The sequence below is a fragment of the Somniosus microcephalus genome, chromosome 16, assembly GCF_052327205.1.
Source record: "Somniosus microcephalus isolate GS21.2 chromosome 16, FLI_Smic_1.0, whole genome shotgun sequence".
In the NCBI taxonomy this organism is placed as follows: Eukaryota; Metazoa; Chordata; class Chondrichthyes; order Squaliformes; family Somniosidae; genus Somniosus; species Somniosus microcephalus.
In genome coordinates this window covers 18,502,254-18,516,499 of record NC_141002.1, presented here as the reverse complement: position 1 = coordinate 18,516,499, position 14,246 = coordinate 18,502,254, and the positions used below count along the sequence as shown (strand labels likewise).

The 14,246-nt window shown below is 47.2% G+C and overlaps 1 protein-coding gene across 1 annotated transcript in view; it reads right to left on the bottom strand.

The window, feature by feature from the left end:
• Positions 1-14,246, bottom strand: part of LOC147105997 (uncharacterized) — a 297,066-nt gene that overhangs the window by 141,707 nt on the left and 141,113 nt on the right. The window contains exons 18-19 of the mRNA XM_086009782.1: positions 13,074-13,196; positions 9,328-9,444 (exon numbers count right to left, since the gene is read on the bottom strand). Coding sequence (XP_085865908.1) covers positions 9,328-9,444; positions 13,074-13,196 — 240 coding nt within the window. The remainder of the gene's footprint in view (positions 1-9,327; positions 9,445-13,073; positions 13,197-14,246) is intronic.

Below are 14,246 nucleotides of genomic sequence, written 5' to 3'. Positions count from 1 at the left end.
TGGACTACGCAGTCGGTGCCGTGCAACAGCAGTGGGTGAATGGGACGTGGCAGCCGTTGGCATTCTTCAGCCGTCAACTACGGCAGAATAAGAGAGCATACAGCACGTTCGACCGAGAGTTGCTCGCCCTTTTTCTGGCCATCCGCCATTTTCGGTTCCTTCTGGAAGGACGTCCTTTCACCGCCTTTGTGGACCATAAGCCGCTGACCTTTGCAATGTCCAAGACTGCCGAACCGTGGTCAGCCCGACAGCACTGTCAACTGACCTACATATCCGAATTCACCACGGATATACGGCACGCGGCCGGTAAGGACAACTTGGTGGCAGACTGCCTCTCCCGCGCGATCGTCAATATGGTTCATTTGGGCATCGACTACGCCCTCATGGCAGTGGACCAAGCCTCAGACCCGGAAGTCCAGGCTTACAGAACGGCCATCACTGGCCTCCAGTTGGCCGATGTCAAGTTCCATTCGACAGGTACCACGCTGTTGTGTGACGTCTCCGTACAGGATCCTCACCCTGTCGTGCCGGTCGTCTGGCGCCGCAAAGTGTTCGACGCCATACATGGGTTGTCACACCCTGGAATGAAGGCCTCTCAGAAACTGATGTCAGCGAAATTCGTATGGCATGGCATGCACAAAGATGTCTGCGACTGGGCCAACACCTGCATGGTCTGCCAAAAGGCGAAGGTACAGCGCCACATCAAAGCTCCGTTGGCTGCCTTCACAGTTCCGGAGCGACATTTTGACCATGTCAACGTGGACCTGGTAGGACCACTCCCACCCTCCCATGGTTTTTCACACATCCTGACCATGGTTGACTGCACCACCAGATGGCTAGAGGCAGTCCCCCTGTCATCCACTACTTCGGTGGACGTGGCCAGGACATTAATTTCCTCCTGGATCGCCCGTTTTGGAGTGCCCGCAGATATTTCATCGGACAGGGGACTGCAGTTCTCCTCCGAACTCTGGAATGCAGTGGCCCAAGGACTCGGTGTCAAATTACACCGCACCACAGCCTACCACCCACAGGCGAATGGCCTCTGCGAACGCTTCCACCGTTCAATGAAAGCCGCCCTGAGGGCCAGCCTCCAGGACGCTGGATGGGCAGACAAGCTACCGTGGGTCCTGTTGGGCCTTCGCACAGCCCCCAAAGAAGACCTTCACTCTTCATCAGCGGAGCTTGTCTATGATCAGCCGCTGCGAGTCCCAGGGGACTTCCTACCAACGTCAACAGAGCCATGGTCTGCGTCTGCCCAGCTTGCTAGTCACCAAGAGGCGGCCAGATGTTTCGCACCGGTGCCCACTTCGCACCACGGGCCGCAGAGGTCACACGTTCCCACGGAGCTTCACAAGGCGGAATACGTTTTTATTCGCCATGATGCACATAGGGATCCGCTCAAGGCCCCCTATACCGGTCCCTTCCGCGTGTTGGAAGCAGGGGACAAAACCTTCACGGTAGATGTCGGTGGCAAACCGAACCACATTTCGGTCGACCGCTTAAAGCCAGCACATTTAGACCTCGACCGCCCCGTCGAGACAGCACAACCGCCAAGACGGGGTCGGCCACCCATCGTCGTTACGGCAGATCAAGTGCGACCGCCCACCAAACCGCCAGCCGCCCAGCAGTCTCCGCCTCGAGAGTACAGGAGTCGTTCTGACCCCCTCACCGTTTGACCTTGTCCGTTAAAGCGAATTCTGGGGGGGCACATGTGGCAGAACCACTGAATGACTCTGGATAACTGTATATAATTATCTTTAACGATGTTCTAACACCAGCCTAAACCTGTACCATTGTGTTCGGCATTACTGTGTTTTGTATATAGGGTTTCCATGTACGGGGCGTGGCCCCTTTAAGAGCGCGGGAAAACGCGGGCAAATGCGATGATGTCACGTCGCAAACCACGGGGCTGCCCAGGCAGTCCCTGTGGCATCTCCTTTGAGTAAAGACCTGTTTAATTGCTCTCCTGTGTCGATCTCAGTTATTCGTAGGAATTCGTTAATTCCTACAGTGTCAGCAAAAGTGAAGCCCATGGGTTTAAAAGGGCAATGACTGTGTGGATACATAATTGGTTAAGGGACAGAAAGCAGAGAGTAGTGGTGAACGGTTGTTTTTCAGACTGAAGGGACGTATACAGTGGTGACCCCCAGGGGTGGGTATTGGGAGCACTGCTCTTTTTGATATGTATTAATGACTGAACTCGGATAGATTGATTAAGAAAGGGAAGATAGATTATGAAAGTAAATTAGCAAAAAATATAAAAACAGATAGCAAGAGTTTTTATAGTTATATAAAAAGAAAAAGGGTGGCTAAAGTAAATGTTGGTCCCTTAGAGGATGAGACCGGGAAATTAATGGTGGGAAATATGGAGATGGCAAAAACACTGAATGAATATTTTGTATCAGTCATTACAGTAGAAGACACTAAGAATATCCCAACACTGGACAAACAGGGGGCTATGGGGGGGAGGAGCTAAACACGATCAAAATCACTAAGGAAGTGGTACTCGGTAAAATAATGGGACTCAAGGCGGATAAATCACCTGGACCTGATGGCTTACATCCTAGGGTCTTGAGGGAAGTGGCGGTAGGGATTGTGGATGCATTGGTAATAATTTTCCAAAACTCCCTGGACTCAGCTAAGGTCCCGGCAGACTGGAAAACTGCTAATGTAACACCCTTATTTAAAAAGGGCAGTAGACAGAAGGCTGGAAACTATAGACTGGTTAGCCTAACATCTGTGGTAGGTAAAATTTTGGGGTCCATTATTAAGGAGACAGTAACAGGACATTTGGATAATCATAATTTAATAGGACAAAGTCAGCATGGTTTTATGAAGGGGAAGTCATGTTTGACAAATTTGCTGGAGTTCTTTGAGGAAGTAACATATCGGGTGGATAAAGGGGAACCAGTGGACGTAGTGTATTTAGACTTCCAAAAGGCATTTGACAAGGTGCCACACAAAAGATTATTGCTTAAGATAAAAAATCACGGGATTGGGGGTAATATTCTGGCATGGATAGAGGATTGGCTATCTAACAGAAGGCAGAGAGTTGGGATAAATGGTTCATTCTCAGAATGGCAATCAGTAAATAGTGGTGTTCCGCAGGGGTCGGTGCTGGGTCCCCAACTCTTTACAATCTATATTAACGATTTGGAGGAGGGGACCGAGTGTAACATATCAATGTTTGCAGATGAAACTAAGATGGGAGGGAAAGTAATGAGTGAGGAGGACATAAAAAACCTGCAAGGGGACATAGACAGGCTAAGTAAGTGGGCAGAGATTTGGCAGATGGAATACAATACTGGAAAGTGTGAGGTTATGCACTTTGGCAGGAAAAATCTTAGAGCAAGCTATTATCTTAATGGCAAGAAACTGGAAAGTACTGAAGTACAAAGGGATCTGGGGGTCCTGGTGCACGAAACTCAAAAGGTCAGTATGCAAGTGATTAAGAAGGCCAATGGAATGTTGGCTTTCATTGCTAGGGGGATAGAATATAAAAATAGGGAGGTATTGCTTCAGTTGTACAAGGTATTGGTGAGACCGCACCTTGAATACTGCATACAGTTTTGGTGTCCATACTTAAGAAAAGACATACTTGCTCTCGAGTCAGTACAAAGAAGGTTCACTCGGTTAATCCCGGGGATGAGGGGATGGACATATGAGGAGAGGTTGAGTAGATTGGGACTCTACTCATTGGAGTTCAGAAGAATGAGAGGTGATCTTATTGAAACATATAAGATTGTGAAGGGGTTGGATCGGGTGGATGCGGGGAGGATGTTCCCGATGATGGGTGAAACTAGAACTAGGGGGCATAGTCTTAGAATAAGGGGCTGCTCTTTCAAAACTGAGATGAGGAGGAACTACTTCACTCAGATGGTGGTAGGTCCATGGAATATGCTGCCCCAAAAAGCTGTAGAAGCTACGTCATTACATAAATTTAAAACAGAAATAGACAGTTTCCTAGAAGTAAAGGGAATTAAGGGTTACGGGGAGCGGGCAGGAATTTGGACATGAGTCTAGGTTCGGATCGGACATGGCCCTGTGGGTAGCGGAGCGGGCCCAGGGGCTGTGTAGCCTGATCATGCTCCTATTTCGTGTGTCTAATTCTGTTAGATTCAGGAGATGGTTCTGTGATAGTAGATTGGCGGTTAGGATCAGATCAGCCATGATCTTATTGAATGGCGGAGCAGGCTCGAGGGGCCGATTGGCCTACTCCTGTTCCTATTTCTTATGTTCTTATATACAGTACATCATTTCAAACTTTGCAGATGACACAAAACTCGGAAATGCTGCAAACAGCGAGGAGGACAGTAACAGACTTCAGGAGGACATAGACAGGTGAAATGGGCAGACACATGACAGATAAAATTTAACGCAGAGAAGTGTGAAGTGAGTCATTTTGGTAGGAGGAATGAGGAGAGGCAACATAAACAAAATGGTACAATTTTAATGGGTGTGCAGGAACAGAGACCTGGGGGTATACGTACACAAGTCTTTGAAGGTGGCAGGACACGTTGAGAAGGCTGTTAAAAAAGCATCTGAAGAATAAAGATGGAAATGGGGAGATTTCCCCCAGGGAAGTTTCAGTGTCAGTTACCTGTACAAGTCCTTCCATCTCCAGTGTGTCCAGCCCTACACACGCATTGGAAAGAGCCGGGGCTGTTGAAACAGGAGGCCGAGCTGTGACAGTCGTGGCTTCCACTTTGACATTCATTCACATCTGAAGTTTAGAAGAGAGGAAGAGTTAATTGGAGGCTCCCCAGCTTTGTGAATCTTAAACCTTATCCTGTTACACACCCAGATTTAGGCTCGAACCACATGATTCTTTTAAAAGATGAGTTGAGCCCCTCTGTTGGTTCAGAGGGTAAAGGCCCCATGTGGTGTAGCACTGAGCCTCACAGCCCAGGAAGATCCCAGTTTCGATTCCTGATCTGTACGGAGTTAGCTGAGTTCAGTTGGGGCAGTAGTTGGGTGTTAGACCCGATCTCAGCTCTCCTGGGCTGGGAGGGGAAATCACTGATAGTCCCCACTCCTGATTGGTGCCCAGTGACTCCGGGTGGAAAGTGTGTGTGTGTAAACATCGAGTGAGGACACGATCAGGCCCAGTTCTGATGTCCCCCTGTGGACACACATGAAGTACGGCCCCCTGTGTGGTCGAAGCCTGAGCAACTGTACCCAAGCAAGGAGTCAGTGACATTACGGGGGAAATAGGTTGGTGAAAAGGAGGGGACATTGGTAGCACCTGCTGCCTGGCCTCTTGGTACCAGTTTTTTTCAAATTCATTCAGCAGGTTAGGATGACACTTCAACGATTCAAATCTCCATTCCAGACTCAGAGACAAAAAGAAATTTCAAGGCAATTACTAAGTGAAAGTGTACTGATAATGAGGGAAATGTGAGGGACTCCTCCACTCACCTACACATTCTTTTTTTCTGAATCTCTTTTTCCCCTCCCATGCTAGATACAGTTCAACAGATAGGCTCCCAAACCTTCACCAAGTAGCAGTTCTTCATGTCTGAATGTTCGAACACGAGGAGAGTCACCGTTGTTGTAAAGGTTTTCAATTAATTTTCACCATGAGCAAAGCAAACTTCAGAACTGCCGCCCTGATCCCAGCCCTGCCCTGGTCTGGTTTGGAACTTGATAAAAGGTCCACCCCTATCTGGAAGCAGTAACTTCAGTTCATTACCCAACGGGTTCAATGATTCCCATCACATATGTTGTGTATGTAATATGTGTGCTAATTTGAACCTATGGACAGGACTGCACTACTTGTTGGGCGTAGTGATACGCAGTACCACTCCTGGCCATAGGGGTATAAATAGTACTGTGGGTACTGATCTCCCCTCAGTTCCCGCCTGTGGGCATGAAGTAAAGACCTACGTATAGTCCCTACCTCCAACCAGTAAAGACCTGTTTTATTGTTACTGATTAAGTCTCAGTATTAATTACTTGAACAACTCACAGATTTAACACTGGCGACGAGTCTGATTCGGACCCTGCGGCAGTCACTCCACGGCAGCTTCGTCCACAGCCAGGACGTTGCAGAGAGGTTTCCACCCTCTCCACCCCACTGGAAGACATCCTGACCTCGGAGCCTCCATCGGCGACCGTCAGCTTCTTCTCCAGCTTGGTGGTGGGTAAGCCGTTGTCTGAGCCGGGCAGCGACGCGACAGGCAGTCGACCGCGTTGGCCGCACGAACGGGGCTGGGGGAGCTGGAGGAATAGGGCGCGAGAGCCGCTTCGAGCGGGAGGCGTTTCAACAGAGCGATCGCATCTCCTGATAAGAGCCGAGAGCCGCTTCGCGATCCAGCGATCGCATCCGCTGATAAGGGCCGCACTCGGGCGATCGCGGCGAAGATAAGGGCCGCACTCGGGGGCTGAAGGGAGACGGCGTTGGGGGACGGGTGAAGACCGCCAAGCGCGGGAAAACCGCCATTTTGTGGGCGGAGGACGACGGCAAGAGCGGGAAGCCGCCATCTTGGATAGCAGTAAAAAAAAAAAAATCTGAGAAATTGCAAATCTACAATGCCTAAACACGGGAATATTAGCACCTTTGATAGTGACCTCGAAGATTGGGCCATATATGTTGAAAGAGTAAAAAATTATTGTAAGGCCAATAAAATTCGTGACCAAGATAAAGCTCTAACATTATTAAATTTAATGGGTGCGAAGACATATGGGCAATTGAAACACCTGTTATCACCAGATGAACCGGCGGATAAGACGTTCGATGAGATTGTTACTGTCCTGAAAGATCATCTAAACCCCACGCCGCTGATGCTAGCGGAACGATTTAAATTTTACGACAGAAGGCAGCTACAGCATGAAAGCAATGCTGATTATTTGCTGGAATTGCGTAAATTAGCGAAATATTGCCAGTTTGGAACGGGACTGACAGAGGCACTTCGAGACAAATTTGTGTGTGGTTTATTTAAACAGGATACACAAAAGCGACTGCTCGAGGAGAATGAGCTGACGCTTGAGAAGGCGGTCACTATGGCAGCAGCACACGAAGCCGCAGCGAGAGGCACGGCAGTAATGCAGCTACGGTCACCGGAGCTCAGTGCACACAAATTGGGTGTGAGTTCTGGCAAATGTTATCGTTGTGGAAAGACAACGCATGATCAGAACCAGTGTTGGTTTAAAAACCAAGAATGTAGAACTTGTGGTAGGCTTGGACATATAGCTAGAGTATGCAGGTCAGGGAAGAAGACCAGCAACAAGAAGTCACCGCAAGGAAAATACGCAAAGGTACACAAGGTGACCGAACAGGAGTCCGATTCAGACGCTAGCAGTAATGAACTGGCTAGCTTAAGCTGTAATGAACTGGCTAGCTTAAGAGTACTCAACGCTGGTAAGGGTGCAGACCTCCAGACAATTTGGGTCACTCTTCAGATAGAAGGAGTCCAAGTAAAACTGGAATTGGACACTGGATCGGCATTGACGGTCATAAATAAGAAAGATTACGGAAAGTTATTCCAACATATTCCCCTACAGGATACGGGGATTATATTGAAAACATACACGGGGCAAAGAGTGTACCCCATCGGGAAAATAGAGGTTGCAGTGGTCCACAAGGGCGAAGACAGTCAAATAATGGACTTATATGTGATATCTGAAGGAGGTTCTCCACTACTAGGACGGGAGTGGATTAGGAAAATGAATATGGACTGGCATTTCCTACAAACAATAACGAGTGAGAACTCGGTGAAGATAGTCGGCCCAGACTCTGGAACGGATGATGGTAAGCCCAACTCAGGTGCAAAAGACAAAGTTTCAGCACAGAATTCCACTGAGCAACAACAACATAGTTTAACTGTGGATTCTGAGTCTGGCAAGTCTACTGATGTGCCCATTTCTGAGGGACACCGGGCTCGAACTCAACTCCATTTCAAACTACAACAGCAATTAGAACAAATGCTTCGCCGTTTTGAGCAAGAGTTGAATGCAACGAAAGAGTTCTTTGATATAGAGTTGGAGAATCTGGAAAGACAACAGAAGCAGCTGATGGAGAAAATGGAGCAGGAGCACACAAAACGTCTGATGTCAGAGGAGTTAACGGTCAGCCAACTCCTGCATATGCTGAAGGACAGGACTCTGAAATGGGAAAAACTTGAACACGAACTTCAATATTCAAACGAAAGGGGTTCGGAGCTCTCAAAGGTTATTGGAAGAGCTGAGGTGGCAACACAGACTGAGATGACTGCAACAGAGCAGCCCTTGGATGCCAAAAGTACGCTGACTCACGTCAACGTAGAACAACAGACCGCTGAAACAGCTGCTCTGGTAGAGGGATTGAATAGTCCGATCAATCAATCTCCAAAAGAAGTTGAAGTAGTAAAATCTCAAATGAGGTCATTAGTAAACGACTTGCTGAAAGCCCAGAAAAAGCTGGATGAAGAGGTACGCATGAAGAAGTCTCTTCAGGAAAGATGTCTGGACTTGGAACAAAAGCTGGCTAACGCCCAGCTGGGTATGGAGGAAATAGAAGACCCTCTCGCTGGCCTAGATCAGGACGACACCGAATATTACTATGTCCTGTCCTGCCCAACTTGTAACTTCGACTCCCACCATACAGAAATCATGGAGGAGCACCGAAAGTCTACGGAACATCGGGAGAAGGTGGCTCTACTACGGAAAAAGGAGGGGGAGAAGGAGGAACTGCGCATGCAGCTGGCAGCTGACAGTGGAGCCCAGAGAGTCTCCAAGAAGCAGAAAAGGAAAAGTCGAAACAGAAGATGACCCATCTGAACCATTATTACCTCTACCAGATCACACACGTGGTCCCTCCGAACGGAGCCAATTCAGTTCGGAAGTTCAAACTGTTAAATCCATGGAAGGACTATTGAATGAGTCACTCCAGCAACGTGAACCGACTCCACCACAGAGATTGAACCTGTGAACTGTTTTCCGCAGAGACTGAATCTGTGATCTGTTTTGACATGAAGTTATCTATGTATCTATGTTATTCTGTTATGTAAACCTGAAGTTATATATGTATATATGTTATTACGTTATGTTAAATGGGGAGATGACTGTAAAGCTAGGAAGGGAGGAATGTTGTGTATGTAATATGTGTGCTACTTTGAACCTATGGACAGGACTGCACTACTTGTTGGGCGTAGTGATACGCAGTACCACTCCTGGCCATAGGGGTATAAATAGTACTGTGGGTACTGATCTCCCCTCAGTTCCCGCCTGTGGGCATGAAGTAAAGACCTACGTATAGTCCCTACCTCCAACCAGTAAAGACCTGTTTTATTGTTACTGATTAAGTCTCAGTATTAATTACTTGAACAACTCACAGATTTAACAACATACCTGTGCAGACAGATCCATTCCAGGTGTAGCCAGTCACACAGGAGCATCTGAAGCTTCCGTCCTGCTGGGTACAGGAGGCATTGGGTCCACACGGATTGTTGAGACACACGTCACTAACTGCAGACACAAAATGAACGGGTGCGGTTTAGAACAAATCGCACTTGAGCGTTCAAAGGTAGAATCAACTTAGTTACAAGGAAGAGAGGAGCTATTACACTGCTGGGTGTATACCATCGGCCATCAAATAGGACGGAGACAGAGGAGCAAATTTTCAGGCAATTTGCAGAAAGAAGCAAGAACCACTCGTTTGGCCCCAGCTGGAGTATTGTGTTCAATTCTGGGCCTCACACTTTCAGAAGGATGTCAAGGGCTTGGAGAGGATGCAGAAGAGATTTACTAGAATGGTGCCAGGGATGAGAGACTTCAGTTATGTGGAGAGACTGGAGAAGCTGGGGGTTGTTTTCCTTGGAGCAGAGAAGGTTAAGAGGAGATTTGATAGAGATGTTCAAAATCATGAATGGTTCTGATAGAGTAAATAAAGAGAAACTGTTTCCAGTGGCAGAAGGGTCGGCAACCAGAGGAGACAGATTTAAGGTGATTGGCAGAAGAACCAGAGGCGACATGAGGAAACATTTTGTTACAGAGTGTTGTTGTGATCTGGAATGCACTGCCTGAAAGGATGGTGGAAGCCAGTTCAATAGTAACTATCAAAAGAGAATTGGACAAATACTTGAGGGTAAAAAATTACAGGGCTACAGGAAAGAGCAGGGGACTGGGGTTAATTGGACAGGTCTACCAAAGATCAGGCACAGGCACGATGGGCTGAATGGCCTCTTTCTGTGCTGTATCACTCTATGATTCTATTCTATGATTTAAACTTCAGAGCAGTGAGAATGGGCGACTTCAATTATCCTAATATAGACTGGGTTAGTAACAGTGTAAAGGGCAAAGAGGTGAAGGAATTCCTGAAATGTGTACAAGAGGACTTTCTTAATCACCATGGATCCAACCCAACGAGGAAGGAAACAGTGCGGGATCTAGTTCAGGGGAATGAAGTGGGGAAAGTGGAGCATGTTTCAGTGGGAGAGCATCTGGGAAACAGTGATGACAATATCAGGTTTAGAGTAGTTATGGAAAAGGACACGGAAAAATCAAATGTGAAAATATTCAACTGGAGGAGTTCAAGTTTCAGTGAGTTGAATAGGGATCTGGCCCTGGTGGATTGGAATCAAAGATTGGCAGGTAAAACAGTTAATGACCAATGAACCAGTGTTTTATAAAGGTTTATCATAATTTCCACACTTTTGTACTCTATACCTCCTTTCATGAAGCCCAGTATCCCGAGGAAATGGGCAGACACATGGCAGATAAAATTGAACGCAGAGAGGTGTGACGTGATTCATTTTGGTAGGAAGAATGAGGAGAGACAACATTAACTAAATGGTACAATTTCAAAGGGCGTGTAGGAACAGAGAGGCCTGGGGGTGTAGGTACACAAGTCTTTGAAGGTGGCAGGACACGTTGAGAAGGCTGTTACAAAATCATCTGAAGAATAAAGATGGAAATTGGGACGATTTTCCCCTGGGAATTTTCAGTGTCAGTTACCTGTACAAGTCCTTCCATCTCCAGTGTGTCCAGCCCGACACACACATTGGAAAGAGCCGGGGCTGTTGAAACAGGAGGCCGAGCTGTGACAGTCGTGGCTTCCACTTTGACATTCATTCACATCTGAAGTTTAGAAGAAAGGAAGAATTCATTGCACAGCAAGGTCCCACAAACAGCAATGAGATAATGACCAAATCATGTTTTAGCAGTATTTTTTGAGGGATAAATATGGGCCAGGACACCGGGGAAAACTCCCCAGTTCTTCTTCAAAATTGTGTCGTGGGATCCTTTACCCAAGAGGACTGATCCGAAAGATGGCATCTCCAATAGTACAGCATTCCCTCAGTACTGTACTGGAGTGCCAGTCTAGGTCTTGTGCTCAAGTCTCTGGAGCGGGACTTGAACCCACGACCTTCTGCCTCAGGGGCGAGAGTGCCACCCACTGAGCCACAGCTGACACCAAAGCACAAACCTGAATGGCTGCAATTTCAGCCAATCACATTGTTGCTCTATTTATTTTTAAATAGTTCCATCCGCCATTTTTATTTCTGACCCAGGTGACAATAGACAGCGTTAGAAGTAAAATGTATTGAAATGATAACAATCGCAGAAAAAACTGTGGATAAAACTTGCCTTATCCTTAAATCAGTGTATGTTAGAAATGCCTTTAAGAAGCTCCCCCTCCCCCACAGAGGCCTGTCTATCTCTGAAGCCTGGGGATTGAGTGATGCTGCATTCAGGCTCAGTTGCGATGTCCCCCTGTGGATACTCACTGTTACAGCAACACATGAAGAATGATCCCTTGTGTGGTGGGGGCCTGAGCAACTGTACCCCAGCAAGGAGTCAATGACTTAGATATATATCTGAAAGGGACAAATTACCTGGGCTATGGGGAGACAGCAGGAGTGTGGGATTAATTGGTTAGCTCTTTCAAAGAGCTGGCATAGACACGATGGGCCGAATGGCCTCCTCCTGTGTTGAATGATTCCAGGACACCAGAAGAGGAGAGAAAATTTAACCCCCAAAAACTAGTAGAAGCTACAATCTTGTGCGAGTGGCATTTTTTACCAGGTATAGATCACACTGAAGAACCCAAATCTGTGTGTTAGACCTCGATTGGAAAAAATTGGGAATTAGAGAGTGAAACAGGACGGATAATGAGGGAAATTTGAGTGACACTTCCACTCAACTAAAAGTTGTAATTTTTTTCTGTATTTTACTGATTTCCCTTTTAATCCTATTTTCCCCCTGAATTTTTTTCCCAATTACCTCATACTGAGATAGAGTTCATGAGTTGCCAGACACACTCGGATGCCTCACCCAAGTAGCCATTATTGAAACGTTGGCCTCGACAGGAAGTGTCTGCAGCTTGTTCAAAAATGGGAATAATTGTCGTTACCCATTGAGGTTTTTAATTAACTCTCAACATCAGTAAGGCAACTGTACCCCAGCAAGAAGTCAACAACTTAGATATATACTTGAAAAGGAGAAATTCTCTGGGCTTTGGGGAGTCAGCAGGAGTGTGGGATTAATTGAACAATTAATCCCTTTAAGATGCATGGCCACACAGTGCTCCAGGGATTGTGCACAGCTGGCTTTTCATTGTAAAAAACGCGCAGGTCTGTTGTTGGGAATGGCCTGCGCAGCTGGTTAAAGGGGCTGCGAGGCACCAAAAGAAATTAGAGGGAATATTGGCTGTAACCATCTTAAATCAGCAGCTACTGTGCAGTGATGCCATCAGTCCCGGTTTCCATCATTACAACCTCACTTGGGCTCAGAGATAATCACGCCCATGTAAGAGGCATCCAGGGTTTCTGGGCACTGGGAAAAGGAGGCAAGTAAATTTCTCCGACCCTCCCATGCTGGGTACAGTTCAACAATTGGTAGACACCCTCCAACACCTCACCCAGGGTGTTAGCTTTGACATTAACTGTCAGTGGGATGTTTCATTGTGATGGGAATCATGCCCATTGCTAAACTTTTCAATTCATTCTCATCATCAATAAAGCAAACTTCAGAACTGCCGCCCCGATCTCAGCTATGACCCGGTCTGGTTTGGAACTTGACAGAAGGTCCAGCCCTATCTGGAAGCAGTGACTTCAGTTCATTACCCAACGGGTTCAATGATTCCCATCACACACCTGTGCAGACAGTTCCATTCCAGGTGTAGCCTGTCACACAGGAGCATCTGAAGCTTCCGTCCTGCTGGGTACAGGAGGCATTGGGTCCACACGGATTGTTGAGACACACGTCACTAACTGCAGCTATAAAACAAATGGGATGGTTTAGAAAAGATCACAATGCAGCTGAATACAATCCCCTAAACATGTTACTGGCGCTATAGACCCATGAGTGATACAGAGCGTTGGAACCAGTCCTCTCATTACTCGGTATACGCCCCATTGAAATATCTAATTTTCTAAAGGTGTATTTTTTCCCCCTGGATATTTCATCAATTTTCTCCCCTCCTTTGTGGATTTAGCGGATCACAGTGAGGGTGCCAATGGGGAGCCTGCATTTTTCTAGATTTGCTTGACTAGGGAGCAGTAAAAATCACAGAATGCCCTCTTCTAACAGTGACGGCCTACTTGAAAGTTCGCAGTTGTGGATTGTGTGAGAGCAGAATTTCCTGCAGGAGTTCCTCAGGGCAGTGTCCTAGACCCAACCATTTTCAGCTGCTTCATCAATGACCTTCCCTCCAACATAAGGTAAGAAATGGGGATGTTCGCTGATGACTGCACAGTGCTCAGTGCCATTCACAACTCCTCAGATAATGAAGCAGTCCATGTTGGCATGCAACAAGACCTGGACGACGTTCAGGCTTGGGCTGATAAGTAACAGGTAATATTCGCGCCAGACAAGTCCCAGGCAATGAATATCTCCAATAGGCGAGATTCTAACCACCTCCCCTTGACATTCAACAGCATTACCATCACCGAATCCCCCACCATCAACATCCTAGGGGGTCACCATTGACCAGAAACTTAACTGGACCAGCCACATAAATACTGTGGCAACAAGAGCAGGTCAGAGGCTAGGTATTCTGCGGCAGGTGTCTCACCTCCTGACTCCCCAAAGCCATTCCACCATCTACAAGGCACAAGTAAGGAGTGTGATGGAATACTCTCCACTTCCCTGGATGAGTGCAGCTCCAACAACACTCAAGAAGCTCGACACCATCCAGGACAAAGCAGCCCGCTTGATTGGCACCCCATCAACCACCTTAAACATTCACTCCCTCCACCACTGGCGTACCGTGGCTGCAGTGTGTACCATCTACAAGACGCACTGCAGCAACTCGACAAGGCTTCTTC